At 38.3% G+C, this 16,041-nt stretch overlaps 1 protein-coding gene across 1 annotated transcript; it reads right to left on the reverse strand.

Moving 5' to 3' along the window:
- Positions 1-1,289: 1,289 nt before the first annotated feature.
- Positions 1,290-15,818, reverse strand: LOC104911741 (solute carrier family 15 member 5-like). Its single transcript, XM_010713757.2, has 4 exons — positions 15,635-15,818; positions 11,473-11,604; positions 5,167-5,275; positions 1,290-2,774 (listed from the first exon to the last, which is right to left on the reverse strand). The coding sequence occupies exons 1-4, from the start codon at positions 15,789-15,791 to the stop codon at positions 2,624-2,626; spliced, it is 549 nt and encodes a 182-aa protein (XP_010712059.1). The 5' UTR covers positions 15,792-15,818; the 3' UTR covers positions 1,290-2,623.
- Between the last annotated feature and the right edge of the window lie 223 nt (positions 15,819-16,041).

Raw genomic sequence — 16,041 nt, forward strand, 5'->3', positions numbered from 1 at the left:
ATACAGCCCCAAATGCGCCAGTTGGAGAAGCATCCCTGTCTGTTGAGGTGTAACTGCTGAATTGCTCTGTCATAACAGCAAGCAAGTATTCATCCCACAACCCATTTTAATTCACGTAATTCTAATGTCTCCTTATGACAGGTGCCCAATGCTTCACTCTCCATTGCTGTAAGCCTTTTTTGCAGTGTTGCATGATAGAGATCCTTCCTTACAGGGATTTTTTTTTTTTTCCCTAGAATGACACAGATTTTTATCAGACAATTAAACTGCAATATTTTATGTTCTCTGCTGTGATCTATTTTTCAGATTTTGACCTCTGAGAAAAAGCAGTCTCAGTGTGTGCGATCTCAAATTTCCTAAGCATGACTGGAAGAAATACATATGTTCAGAACTGAACTGAACTGAGGTTCACCAGAACCACAGGCTTCTAAGAAGTTCATCTTATCATCACAGAAACCAAGTAAATTTTGCTACCGACTAGCTCTGGAAAGAAGTCTTAGACAGTACATCGGAAGTCCATACTCAAACTCCTAACACTCAGATGTGCATAATTTTTAAGATTAAAGAAGCATAGAAATAGAAATTCACAGACCAGGTCTCAGAGACTTGAAAAGAAATCTGCTTCAGAAAGCTCTCTCAAAGAAACCTTAAAAAAATAATATAAAAAAAAAGCAAGCTCAAGATTCTTGGTAGATAGGGTCTCTTCTCTTCTGGGACCCCTGGAGTCTCCTCCTCTTCACTATGCTGGCAAGCAGAAGCCAGGGTGAGACAAGTAGGCAGCCTTCCTCCACTCCCACACCTTCCCTCTCCCACCCCCCCACCAAAAACCCTCACAGAGCAAACAGCCAGTTGCACGCTCAGCTGTGCCACTGAATCAGTCTCAGTCAAAAAGCACCTCTTGAATGAAGATACTTGTGTTGGTGAAGATGGAAGAAACATCCCAGGATCAGTTTCCCTTTTACCACAAAGGACAATATTAAACAAGTTCTACTAAAGCTTACTTGCAGATGGGTACCTCTCTTTTCCACAATATCTGTTGCCATCTGGGCTTAAACTGGTCTCCCAGCCACCTTCTGCTGACTCTCATCTACACAAGTTGTTTCCCTTGAGAAATATGCCAAAGGCTTTATTGAAATTAAGGCAGATCATCTCTACTATGTTTTGTTTAAAAGATGAGTGCTCATTACAAACAGGCATTAAGGTCGTCTGGCAAATCTATCTTTGATACATCAGCATTGCATTTTATTCAGTTTTCCTTTTATCTCATGACTTTAAAAATTCTCTTTTATTACTTTTTTTTTTTAAAACTAAAACCTTAAATACTAGTGAGATCAAACTAACAGCTCTGAGACAGTCCTGACTGCCTTCCCTTCTACTTCTTAGATATACTTACTGTATTTTGCTTCCCCCTCACTGCTCCCCACCCCACCTGCAGCATGGTTAAATGCATAACAGTGCTGTGATTACCTTCATCAACTCTTTTACAGTTTCAGTGCATAAACTACTGTGTCACTTCAGAGCACTGTGTGCATTCAGTGTGATTTCTCCTGTGGTATAGAATTCCTTGTGTCTGGTAGCATTCTGACAACTTAAATTTTCAACTCTATCAACTTTTAATCAAAGTGTTCCTCTAGTTTTCGGGTTTTGTATGTTTCTTTATTACATTGAGAGCCCTAATATTTTCCTCATTATCATTTTATTAATATAACTTAAAAAGGTTTGATCAGCATCACAAGTCAGTTTTGGGAGTGCTTAACACTGTTTAGATTTTTAAGATTAATTTCATTAATTCATTAATTTCAATTTTGTTAATTGTTTCTTCCTCAACTTGCAGCTGTGTCTGCACTTTCCTTAATATCTTCCTAACAGCTTTCACCTTCTCCAACTGGGTAACAATTAGTGATTTTTATCTAAATAAATTGTAGCCTCTGGATCTCCCACTAGCAACATTACCGTATATCATCCTCTAGGAATGACAAATCCCATAGTGCTTCTGCTAAGTGATGGCTAGATGCCTCAGCACAAGTGCCTCACACCAGATTTTTAAAGATTTGTCACTAGCTTATAATATTCAGTATATTCCTGGTAGACATCAAGGCAATCTCTAGAGAAGTTTAGCATGGTGGTGTCCATTTTCCTGAAGAGGAAACTAAGGTGAAGTAGCAACTTGCTGAAATTGGAGAGCAGGTAAATATTAACCAGGAATAACACAAGGCTCCCACTTCACAAGTATGAATTAATTAATACTGCCTACAAAGTTATTTTCAAATGTTACTGTCACAGTAATTTGCTAAACAAATATATACACGAATTTATTAATTTTTAACCATTATTAATCATAAATACACATGAATATCTGTCCTTTTTCCTATACAGATTAAAAGCATCTCTACATCAACCATGCAAAGCAGTGAGCTCTCATTGTCCGTGGCATGCATTATGACAGTGCAGCATTCTACAAGGCTAAATCCTAAGACAATTGCTATTTTGTAAACTTATAAATAACATTAATCCTAAGGTGATTAGTAACTACATTGGTGGTTCCATTAAAGTGCACTACATTATTTTTCATTAGAAAGCTTATAGATACAATCAAAATTTAGTGCAACAAGGGTGAAACTTTTCAGGTTGTCTCCATAGGAGATAAAATGGAAGAATGATCCAGGACACTACCATAGTGCTCGATGACTTTGTCATGCTTCAGAAAGACTTCTTTTTCCTCAGAAAGTCTTCCTCTGAACTCACTGGTATACTCCTGGTTCAGATTGCTGTATCTGGGAAGGAGAATAGTGAAGGAAAACGCTAGGGTAGCCATCCTTTCTGGGACTGATTTCACACAAGTTAGAAGTGCCTTCTGAATCCTGAGTTTCTAAGCAGTCAAAGAATATGGTAGCAATATGCACTTTCATGGAAACTTTCACAAACAGAAGGACAAGAAGTACTAAACTTGATGCAAGCATTAACAAAAGCAGTACTTTATCAATAAATAAACAGCAATTAATATCTGGAATAGTACACAAAAACACTGTTTTGAAAACATGCTTTTCTCAGAGAAACTTCAATAGAATTTTTCTAATTCAGAGTTATAAGTACTAATATCCTCCTACGGTTAAATCAAGGCTTATACCTGTATAGTCTCATCCTTTTTTCTCCCTTCTGCAAAGTGACAAGTATGAGAATTTAATTTGGCAGAAAATGAAACGGTAACATTTAATCCCAAAAATATATTTCTTGTTGGTCTCAGTCATCTTGCTGAAATAAAATACCTCAATATTGTAATGAAATGTCAATTTGAAATAAAATTAAATATATACACACAATATTTGCTCCAAAAGTAATGCCTCCTATCTTATTATTTTGGCTCACAATGTCAGAGGCAGATATTGGTGGTATGACTGTAGAGGTTGAACCTTCCCATTAACATTTTGTTATGTTTTGTTGCCTTGGAATGGATGGCAGCAGAAGGGCAGCCTGACAAAATGGTGTCTGACACTGAAGTGTCTATGAAGACAAGGTATCTCATTGAATGTGGAAAAAAACTGCATCCGTTAACATTTACCAATGCTTGCTGAATGCTTATGGAGACCAAACAGTGGATTTCAGCACAGTGAGGTGGGCGATTTGTTTCAGCAGTGGTGACACTGATGTGAAAGACAAGCCACATTCTGGACAGCCACACACAGCTGGTGCAGATTTTGTATAATCACAGCTTGCAGGCTCTTGTTCATTGCTGGTGGAAATGCACAGCTGTGCACTTGGTGGTTGAAAAATTCTGTTTTGTAGTTGAAAATTTGCTCTATCAAATGGTGCTATTGTACTCTTTGTAGCTGTTGTAGTTGCCAAGGAAATAATAGGAAGCATTACTTTTGGAACAGCCTACCTATTTATAAGAAGACATGAGAATTTTGTTGACTCCTAAAAACAAGTTAATTTGTGGCAAAATTATTTCTTGAGCTTAAACCAGTTTTGAAAACCAAAATCCTTCAGTTTTCAACACTAAGTGACACAAATAGGTATTCCAATTTACAGAAGAAAAAGATCTCATTTTGTAAGAGGACAAGACAAAGTACCTGGAAGAGAAATATTTTCAACCATGATTCAGGTCACAGTTAAAAGAACTGAAGTGAGAACTAGCTACCTGTACAAACGGACATTCATGTTTCAGGTTACATTGAAGTGATAAGATGCTACTGCAAAGTTAGAGTAATATGTAATAGGAAAAGGAGCATTTTTCTTCAAGAGTTCCTGGTGCCTTGGAAATCTTCTATTACTGTCGTTATCAAATCACTATTTCAACTCTTCTGAAAGATTTTCATAGAACAGCAGCCAGGTATCTTGAGAGAATGCCATTTACACACGACCTTTCCCCACCCCCCCCTCACGATAGCACTGCTTCCTTCTCCATTCTTAACCACAAGTATTCCTTATAACACTGACAAACTGATTAAATATTCCAGAATACAAGATGCAGGCCAGCTCTGATGCCATCCTGGATACAAGGTGAATTGTTTCTTATAATTCCTTGCATTTTACAGGCAATATGTGGGCATTAAACCTTGGCTCTACAAGTGACATAGACTTGCTTTCTCTTTGGAGGCTAATTGAGCAATTCCATTATATCCAGTAAAAAGTTTAATTCATCTCACTACTCAGACTATTAGAAATTATTTCTCCATTACTCTGTTGAGACCACTACATAAAGCATTAACCAGTAGTGTTCCGCTATCTTTTTGCGGCTATCACATCTACTGCCTTACACTAAGGCTCACAGGGACAATACCAGTGTTTACCATACTTTGGTACATAAGCAAGTGCACTGTAAGTCATTTTCAGGGTTTTAATACCTGATGCTATAGTTTTAATCCCATAGTTATAGTTATGTCCTTTAGGAAAGGATTCTCTTTTTAGTTCAAGACATTTTTTGTATTAAAAGACTTTTAAGGTATTCAAGGCTAATTATATGACTTCGGCTATTTATTTTTAAGTCTTACCACAAATTTTCTGTGAAATCTCCCACTTCAGCGAAAGAAAAAGCCCACAGAATTCTGAATCCTGGACATCATCATACGATCACTACTAATTCAGTATTGCATGCTACTTACAGGTTCTGCAAGAATTTCTGCCCTACCTACAAATGAAAAATCAAGTTTATTTCCTCACACATACCTGTGTGCAATGGTCCAGAACCCAAGGGTGTTCACCATCATCAAGGAAGCCAAGAAGAAGAAGAATCTCTCCAATTTACCTTCATGTAGCAAGTGTGGAAACCAGTTGCCTGTCAAAGCAGACATTTGAAGCAGAGTTAGTTTGCCTTGCAGGGTGAGACATGGTTTTTATGAAAGACACAAAGAGAAATTTGTGTAATACACAGTCACAGCAGGTGACTTGAACCCCCCGTAGCTATTTGCACAGTCTTAATTCACTCAGTATGTATTTTTTCCAAGTCTACAGTGCACTTTGCTTCTGATAGGTAGACATGAAGTGAAGAAATTTTTTTAACAAATCTGAAGCATCCTGGAAAGTTAACTACACAGCTATTACAGTCATGACCGGGCCATTATCCCATTAAATGAATGTCAATGCAAAAGTTTTAGGAAGGGTTAGAATTAAGGTGGTTTGTAGAAATCTTTATTTACATCTCTCATGCTTTTAACAGGCTTTTGTTTCAAAAAAAAAAAAATAATAATAATTTTTTTTTAGTGCCTTGGGTGTTGCACCATTACCATGATGCTAGCTGACATTTAACTTTATGGTTGCCTTTAACTAGGAGTCTGTAACACATTATTGCATTGTACACATAATTTGTTCTGCAAGAGTCACAGAGCTTTGCCTCACTGAGGCTTTTAGCAACAGTGTCTGGGACATTCTGGAAGAAAGACTCCCTTCAACAGCAAACAGTACCACCTATACATGCACACCCTGAGCCTCTGTCTGTATTCTTGCATGCTTTCAATGTTGCTCATTACAGGCAGCAAATAAGCTCGGATGGTGAATTATTACTATGGAAATTGAGGTGCTTAACAGGAAAGCAAGCCCCAGTCAGACTGAATCTGAAGACAAGCACCTCCTGAAGCATTATAATCAACTACAATGAGAGGTAAAACCAAGGTGAAAAAAGAAATGACTGTAGATACAGAATATCAGAGAGCTGCACAGTGCTATAATGACCTCCTACATTATTTGGGAGCACAGGTTGTTTATTGCCTTTGAGAAAGGAGAGTCTGCCCTCATTAGCAAGTAGCGAAGTTCAAGAGGAGCACTCAGCCACAGCTGAGAACCCAATGTCCACACTGCACACAGCTCAGGAAGGCTGTGTCAGACTGATTCCCATTAGCAGCTGGAACACAGCCAGCACAGGCATTTTGGGGATTTAGTTTCATCCAAAGGAATGATTTATTTTTTTTTTTTTGTGGTCCAAGATTGCTGTGATGCAAATCAATGCGCAAATGGAAATGATCAGAAAATACAAGTCAAAAGTACACACCTGACCTGAACTAAACCACCAGCATTTATGCACACAAATATGCCGTTCTTTGCTCCCGCAGATTCTGGTACCAATTCCTTCCCATTTATATGGGTAACTATTCACCACTTGAACTAGCTTAAAAGGGAGAAGAAGAAAATAGCTTTCTATGGCATAACTATCCTGTACGGATCTGATAGCCACAATTTATCTTTTGACCACTGAAGACATCTTCAGCCATCCAATGCAATTCTTAGCATGTTAACTTTTTACTAATTAGATTTGGAGAGAGAGAAAAAAAAATACGATTACACACACACACACACACACTTACATCTTTCCTCCACATTTTCGCGTGGTAAACACATTTCTTTTCAAAGCAGTTACCTCTCTCTCTCCTGGGACTGTCAGGGAACACCTGCCATCAGTGCAGCAGCTCTCCCCCAGCTCTCAGCTAACTCTGTGCCATGTCACCTTCCTGCCTGTCACAGCACAGCACCACCTCACCTCCACGCCTGGTGCCTTTTGTAGCATTATCTCAGAGTGAGCTTTAAAGCATATCACTTAACGCTGTCAGTTGACTGAGCTCCTAGGTGCTATAACTTCATTTTAGTAGCTTATAAACTTTTACTGTCATAATTTACAATCAGGTAGTTTTTCATTTTGCATCCCCATGTGGCTGACAGAGCTCACGGAGAGAGCAGGTCTATCTGATGAGAGGGGAAGCACACACGGGGCTTGGTGCTACGGCTTGTCAAAGCAGAGTTCACACTGTCTGCCAGGTTACTTACATCAGCTGGTCTAACTACATGAGCAGCAGGAGTTTCCTAATGGAATAGAGTTTACAATGTAAACTGAAGAGAAAATATGGACTTTAAATAGTACTAAGCCATATATAAGGAGTTCAGCAGCTTTTGAGAAAAAGTTAAATAGATTTTGGACATCTTTATGGTAGGAAAGGTACTATACTATACTGAAAGGTTGAAAGTGAAACTGGTTGGTTCTATCAGGGTGGAACATGCACATGGGCATTAGGAGACCTGGGTTCTGCCTTCGTTTTACCTCCTCTAGAACCTCAAAGATCAGGTTGGTCTGGCAATATCTATTTTCACCAGTGTGTATAGCCAGCATCATTTAATCACCTCTTAACTTCTGTCACAAATGCTTGCTTCTTTTTTCCTTTTAAAAGTAGGTTGACTTCCCAATGGAATAAGTATTATACCTGGGTGACATTATCTTCTGCTCACGTACAGTGCACAGAGAATCCTCTGCTGACAGGAAGACTTGGGAGAACAGCCATTGGTGTTGTAACTTCCACCATGTATTTTGGGCAGTGAAACTACCGTTAGGCACCTCGCTCCCTGCCCCACCAAAAGCTTTCACAAGCCATAGCTAGCATGAATCTAGCATGGACTGGGTTTGGTTCATGTTTTCAGAATTTTATTCTCAGCTATGAATGCTAGGAACTTATTGGGTCTGTTTGCTTGTTTTTGATGGAATAAGATGCCTTTGGCACTACTGTGTTTGAAGAATTCAGAACTTTTTCATCCTTCAATCAGAACGCAATATGCTAACAATTCACTTTTCCCCAAAAGACACTGCCTTTGGGTTCTGTCAATCCTTTACTGTTCTATAGAGATTGCCAACAGAAGTGCCAATTACAAGGTTGGTTTGTCACATAGATAATTGCTCACTGGGAATTAACTTTCTACAACAAGCTCCTGATTTCCATTTTTATTCCAACAATAGAAATACTCAGTAGCATGAATCACCACAGAATCAGAAGTTTCCTTCAGCCAACTATTTTAAAGAGCCTTTTGTTATTTGCTAGAGGTGAACTGGTTATGCATTTCATGGCAAATATAGAAAAGAATTAGAAGACTAAGCCCAGGAAAATCCTGAGTTCCTCAACATTGCTACCAGATGTTGTCAAATTAAAAGTACCTGGTAAACTTGCACCAACATTCACCAGCCTTATCCATTTTGCATCAAAAATGCTCAAATAGAGTAGAGGAATATCATAACATCAAGAAAAAAACCTGTTCCTTCCAACACAGGAGAAAAAGTAGGTGAATCAGTAACTTGTGCTAGTTGTGGTGAACAACCCCATTGGTGACAGACAGTAAAATAAGCTATGAAGGAGTATGTGTAAAGGATTGCAAAAAAACATTTTCCAGATGTACTGGCACACACAAGGTACTTGTCACAGTGGTGGTGCCCTTGGAGTTCTCAAGGGATTCACAGTGAAGCCCAAAGTCACATAGGAAGGCATTGTTTACTCAATAATACCATCATTTTTAGCACAGGGAAAGTAGAGAAGATAAAGTAAAGAAATCATATGAAAGAGGTTAGCTCATTCTGCACAGTTCCTGTATTTTTAACTCTATCCTTCAACATAGAATGTTACTATGGAAAAAAAAAATATCAGATTGTAGAAAAGAGTTGCACCTCCTATAATTTCATCAAGTTAGCAGACATATATTCAGTGTTTAATCATATCCAAATTCAAGTCTTGGTCTCCCTCTAATCCTTATTACCTAAGTAGGAACCAGTGGATACTACCATCTGGACTACAAGAAATATCCTTTAGCTTTATCGCTATTGAATCACAAAAAGCTAGCTCCAATCTGGAAAGAGAAAAAACTATCTCAATACAACTGTGTCAGGGCAGTTTCCTTTCTCTGACCTTTTTTCCCCTCCCCTTACATATTTGCATTATTTTTAGAGAACAGTACTCTGAAATGATTGACATGGGAGGACAGGTTGCGTCTTGCATATCCTTCCATTAAAATGTTAGGAGAGGTAAAAGATCCAAAAGAAAGCAGTTTCCCAGCTTGTACTGAAAATATCACTGTCACCCATCATCTGTTTGCACTCGTCAGATTTTTTTTTAAAAAAAAGGTTATATTTCATCATATTCACACCATCCCCCATAAATATGATTAACAAGTGATTAATGCAGCTTTGTCTGTGACTGATATTTGATCAACTTTGCCAATAAAAATCTAAATAATTTTCTAAACTAGTGACATGAAGTAGTATATAAAAAGGTTTAAATAATATTCTCGCTGTCTATGCTTCAAAATACACATTGGAGGATCTTCTTCACTGCATCCTGAATTGCCTCATGGCAATCATGGCCACATTGCTTAAATATGGGAAAACCAGAAATAGTTTTGGCATAAGTTCAGTGAAACAAGAATCACTGCATAAAGCAAGAGCATCCATAGCCCAAGAATTACATGCTGAGACTTGTTAAATCCTACAAAAAGTGTTGCATAAACACTGTCATCTTCTTTCAGCAAGAAAAGAATGAATTCCCATCTTGGTTAAATTGGTTTAGCTTTTCAGAGAAAAAAAGATCAGAGTCATTCTTTTTTCTCCACAATTTCTGAAATTGTCCAGGTACCAAATGTTTCAGAAGCTCTTTAAACAGAGCTGAAAAAAATACCAAAAGCAAGAGTATGTCATTTGAACTTACTTCATTTAGGAGAGGTCACCATTTTGTTCTTTGAAGCTCTGTCATCTTTAGAAGTTTCAACAATTAACTGTTAATCTTTATAACTTAAAGAATTACTACTTCACTGATCTAAAGCTTCTCACTGGAAGTGCAAAAGAACACCTTGAGAAGCACATTATAAAAATTCAGGAAAAAGTACAGAATATGAATATTTCATAAGAAATGCTTTCATATAAAACAAGACCAACTCCAAGTAATTGTTACATGCTATGTCCAGCCCCAGTCCATGTCCCTTGCTAAATCGCAAGCTCACTTTGATTCAAGACAGCGAGACAGAAGTCTGGTGGGATGAGTGAAGGAATACTTCCTTAGAGGTGCTCAAGAAGTGTTTGGATGTGGTACTAAGGGATAAGGTTTAGTGGGGAAACTATTGGTGGTAGGTGGACACTTAGACTAGATGATTTTGGAGGTCTTTTCCACCCTTGGTGATTCTATGATTGTACAATGAAAAAAAAATCCGTTACACTGGTGGAAATTCAAGCAGCTCCACTCACTGCCACAGATGTCTTTGTACATGATGGTTCTTTGCCTGATTCATCCACTGCTTTTACCCATCTCCAGGTGATGCTTGTCTGCGTGGTAATTAAACTCTAACAGAAGTGTGAGGTTAAAAACCACCCCTATTTCAGATATGTAAACAATGGAATCCCTGTCCTTCAGCTCAAGGTCTCAAATGCATCCCTTTTCAAATTTACTTATGAAAAAGTCATATGTATTGAACAAAGATCTATCAGCAAAGGAAAAAAACCTTAAACCCTTTGCCTTTCTTCAAAGACAGCATCACAGAGAAAGCTCCAGTGTGGGGGCTTGAACTAAATACTGCTTAAAAGAATTAAACCAAATTACATGTAACTCACCTTGAAACATACCAAGTTTTCTGGGAAAGGCATTATTTGCCTGAAAAAGGGTAAAACACATCGCAAAAAACCATATTGTCACAGAATCTGGTTTTTCTAGTAATTGACAAAAGGGAGAGAGGTAAAGACTGCAAGAAAGAAGTGTATCTGGGGGAATAAATCCCTTGGATAGCTTTGAAATGCTCGATCCAACTTCCTTTTCTTTATGACATAGTGAGACAGAAGAGATGTATTCTGCATTCTTTGAAGCAGTAATCTTGCTGTCATGGCCAGAAGCCTTCATGTAATGATTGTGGCTAACATGAACATATTTGTTCATTAACAACAACAACAAAAAAAATACATCCAAGATGATTTATTTTCTAGTATTCCAGAGGAGAATAGAGGTTGGAGGTAGAGGCTTCCTGCATAGTGCCATTCTCTAATTACTCCACCTATCAAAACTAAGGTTACTCATTAAAATTAGCTTTACAGCTGTATTTGTCTACTTCCTATCTTAATTCCATCTTAACTGTGAAACCACATCAATAAAATTTTGTCATTCCCTTCAACTGAGCTGTCTATTGCTCCAGATCAATAATCAACCGTATTTGAAAACTGCTCAGGAACACCAGATATGGGCATATTCTTACCTTGAGTGCCAGCGTGGGATGTCTGAACAAAGAAAGCTCCCATAAAGCAGCCAGCTCCATTGAAGAGAGTTAAAAAATGCATGGAAATTCCTCGAATTCTTTCTGGTACAAGCCAGAATGATAGCAATGAACCTTTAAAATAGAAGCAAATACAGCGACAGCTTTGTTTTATTTTTAAAATAGCAATGGTAGAAGACAGATGAGAAAAATCTCCAGTCTGTGTAATACGAACTTTGTATATTTTACCCACAGAGGCTACTGCAGAAGGGCAATTACATCTGTTGGTGTAGAAGTTAAGAAAAACCCAAGGAAAACTCCATTGCAAGTACAATGTGTGAAGAAAGTGATATTTAACTGCAAGACCTCACACACCAGACCCATTGCAGCAAGGCCACTAATGAATACTTCTGAACTTCGGTGCACTGCCTTTAACAGGACACTTGATTTGAGTTAATTTAAGGCTCGGTAGTGCTCCATTTCCTTGAAACCCCAAGGGTCATTAACTACTTTAAAACTTATTGTCCTTCACTTGCTTGCCAGAAGAGTAAACTAGAAAAAAGAAAACTTTAGATGTGGGAGGGTGCAGCATATAATTTTAGCATGGAAGACTGTAATTCCCCTAGTTGTAATTTGGCTAAAGTAAGTTATACTTACAGCAAGCTCTTATAACAATTTTTCTTTGAACAAGTTTCCCTGGTCAAAACTTTTGCTCCCCAATGTTACACCTTGAGCCCTCACCCAGAACAGTTTTCCAAGCCCCAGTATCTTCTAGTCTGCTTTATTACCCGAGTTTGAATGACCCCCAGCTTGAGAAGCTTGTAAACAGAGAAGCCTATTTGGATGCTGAGCTGCCTGGAGCATTACTGAATGCAAATGAAACTCCACAGCGACTGTCTTCCATCTTTTTTTCATTTGGATGTCCAAATTAGAGATTTAGAAACATTTTTAAAAAGAAAAAGGTACTATGGGCACTGTTCTTTTTTTTTCCCTCCTAATTTGCAATAGAAGCCAAAGGCCTGAGTGCAGGAGAGAGCAGGTGAGCTCAGGACATCATCTGTAGATGGAATAATATAGTCTGAAACACAGGACTGTCAGCATCTTAACTACTTTGAGTCTGAGAACCTAGAAAGCATTTGATTATGGGCTTATTTTGTCCCCCTCAACACCAGGCTGTAGAGTATGTATCTTGGCAAAATTCTGCTTGGTAATAGTATCCTACTTAGTAAATTATTCCTGCTGTTTCAATTGCATACTCCATTCCTCACTTCTCCCACAGTGAACAATTAACCAGCTGCTGCATTTCACTCTGGAGACCACAGCATTTTGTTGGTGGGTGAAGCGATCCCCAATATATTCTTTAACTAATAGAGCAGTTTGTTACAAGGCTTTCCATTTTTAAGTGCGTGGAGAAATGGTGATGGGCAAAGAAAAGTATAGCAGTACTAAACCTGGTAACTTTGGGCAAGCAGCTACAGAGCACCCAATTCCTCGGATGCTGTCAGTGCAACACAGCTGCTGTGCTCTGTAGGATGTCTCCCCATCACCATCCCCATCTCATGCACTGCAGGGGCAAATGCTTGCTAATGATGCTCCACAGGATGAACTTCCCCCACTTCTTTTTTTAGCGCTAAGCTTTAGAAGAATAATTTCCTCCTTCAAAGCAAGCTAGGGTAGCAAATTCAAGCTCTCTGCATGTGTGTGTGATCTTAAATTCTAACAGTGAAGGAGAGCAGTTATTTTATCATTTCATTATGTATATAGAGAGAGAGAAAAAGAAAGAGATTTTAAGCAAGACTTTGCGTTAGGCAAAATTTATATACTGTTCTTACGTATTCTTAAAGATCTTCATGCCACCCAAGACAGGTGATTATGTAAGCCTCCTATCAATAAGATAATGAAATATATCTTATAAACAATTGTAAGTACCAGTGATCTAACAGATAAAGAGTTTAATATGCCAGACCTAGCTTCTCTAACCAGTCACTCCAGAAATGAGATATCTCCTCTCTTTCCTCTGATTACAAGTGTGAACATTTCTGTCTTCAACTAGGATCATGTACTTTCAGACCAAGTGAATTATTATGATAATTGAATTTGACCTTCTGCATAATACAGGCAGTAAAATGTCTTGAAAGGTAAAACAACTATTTCAGTGTCTAGGCTGTCATTACCGCTGATGTGGATCCAGTGAATGGTTCCTGTACTGTAATTCAGTTCAGACTGAAATAGAAACCAGTAGGCCAAAGAGATGCCAAACGCTGCCCAAAATGCTCCAGCATGCCTTGGTCATCTGCATGGGGCTGCCTCAAGGGATGCAGATCCTATAGTAGAACCATACTCTACCCCAGCAGCAGCTAAAGGCCAGGCAGGTACTATAAAAGGAGCCTGCTTGCCCTGCATGTAACATCTTTAATTCTCTGTCACAAGGGGTTCTAGGACACCTACCTGTGGGCAAAGGAATGCAAGCCTGCATCTCAACTGAAAATAGTAGTAATCTATCTATTTTAGAACCTACCTTTAGCTTTTTTCCCATGCAAATCTCAGCTCTGACTTACCCCAACGGTTCTTGAATCACATCTATGACTGTAGCTTTTAGAGAGTTGTTTAGTCTTTATTGTCTTTCATTCAAATAGTTTTCTTCCTAATGCATTCTAACAATAATTCTTCAAAATAAATATAAATAAATAAATAAAACTTGGTCTTGTATGGCATCTTTTTGCTTGTTTTGTTTTTAAAGGCTAATGTTATCTTCCAGTCACTGGACTTGTGTTGTGTTCTACTATGCTAGTTAAGAGCTTTATTCCACCAGAAATATTCTTTTTCATGCAGCAGCATAAGACTGTAAGCAAGCCACCTTTTAACCATTTTTTTTTTTTTGTTAAGCTTAACAGAGAAGGTCACAGTTTTCTGTTACACTTAACCTGTAACCTAGAAACCACACAACCTGCCTAGAAACCTATCTCAATTAAGTACTTGAGAGCAAATCGGATGAAGAGGCATTATGAGGGTGTTAAGTATTTAAAACTAGGGAAAATTACCTTTTTAGTGACAAACCATGACCCACTATTCTGAGTAGTCTTACAACACAAGAATGAAGCCAAAATTTTTTCCTGCTCTTAAACAAAAATTCAGGCTTTTCTGGGGTTGCACTGAGAACAACAGACACTCAACCTGTCAAACTAAATGCTTATGGAGATCAGTTAGTTAATAACATTACCTATATATGTATATGAATATATATATTTTAAATGAACATTGATTAGTTTATTTTTGTTAATAACTTTTTAAATATGTTTTGCAAGGTAAAACGCCTTGTGATTCTCAGAAGAAAATAAGCCTCAAGAGTGTCAGTGTAAATGTGTAAAAGTAAATTATATGGAAGGGAGAGAAGTTTTAGATTCACAATCATGAGTGCATCTACATAATTTATGGATGACAGATGTGACTTAAGCTCTGCCTGTGCTCTGCAGGAATGCTTATGTCTGGCTCCATTACACCAACTAAGGCATGATGCTCTATGGAGGCATCTTCACATGACTTCTGAATGGAGTACAAACAGTAGTCCTGCCTTTGCCTACAATATTTTTTCAGTTATTAGGTCAGTTAAATTGTGGTATCTCCTTGCATACGCTCTATGTCTGTGGAAAAACCACGTGATTTTATTACATGGTTCCTTAAATGAAAAGGGTAAGCTAAATTGCTTCTCCTTGCTGTGGTCTGAATGTGCTCAAAAACTGCAACCATGGCTCAGTTATCATGTGTATTTGTTCAATCTCAAGAAAATCATCAGAAAGAGAATAGTTCAGAACTGAAGGAACCTCAAAAACCCATCTGGACAGGCACCTACATGAAGCAGTTTTCCATTTCAAGGAAAACAATCCCAAGCCTAGAATCCTACTGTCATAATCTCCCACAGGATGGCAAGTAACACAACCCTTGGGCCTGGCAAGACTGCAGCACCTCCCCTTTAGTCTAGAACAATGCCACTACGTTACAGCCAGCAAGACAAATTTTGTTACCCAAAGCAGGTAAAGAGTAAATCTACTCAATAAGCCTGTGAAACAGAGCCAGGGATAAAATATTACATGATAATTTATTTTTAGGTAGTGGCATTCTCAGCAAATCAGGACGCTGTTGCATTAGCCTTTTAGATTTTACTTACAAGAGGGAGTTACCAAGGCTTCAGCCACTCCAAGCAAGATGTACTGAGGAGCTAAGTGGAAGCAAGGCATGGATGAGACCAGGAGAACCTCCTCAGAAAGGGTCTGTTCCACCTGAGGAAAATGCTTTCGGTGTATTTCAGAGAAGCCAGCAACCATCACAGAAAGTGCAGCAGATAACTGACCTGCAACTGGGTTAAGAGCAGAGTGTTTGCCAAGGTTGCAGTTATAGGAATACCACATGCTTACAGTGAAGCAGAGTCCAAGACATACAATGGAAAAGTTTTTAAAATTTTAAAAACCAAGAGATCCTTCTCCATGAATTTGATTCTAAATCTATGGTAAAGAGACACCAGCTCAGCACACACAGAATGCAGGGATGCAGAGTAAAGGAGAGATTTTCAAAAAA

Source organism: Meleagris gallopavo, chromosome 1 (genome assembly GCF_000146605.3).
Source record: "Meleagris gallopavo isolate NT-WF06-2002-E0010 breed Aviagen turkey brand Nicholas breeding stock chromosome 1, Turkey_5.1, whole genome shotgun sequence".
NCBI lineage: Eukaryota > Metazoa > Chordata > Aves > Galliformes > Phasianidae > Meleagris > Meleagris gallopavo.

Bases quoted from the DNA above. Each gene is read 5' to 3' on its own strand.
- LOC104911741 (XM_010713757.2), bottom strand. From the start codon at position 15,791: ATGGTTGCTGGCTTCTCTGAAATACACCGAAAGCATTTTCCTCAGGTG. The intron at 5,276-11,472 runs GTAAGAATATGC...CTGCTTTGACAG, and splicing joins ATCCCACGCTGGCACTCAAG to GCAACTGGTTTCCACACTTG. The intron at 2,775-5,166 runs GTATGTGTGAGG...TCTCCTTCCCAG, and splicing joins TTCTGGACCATTGCACACAG to ATACAGCAATCTGAACCAGG.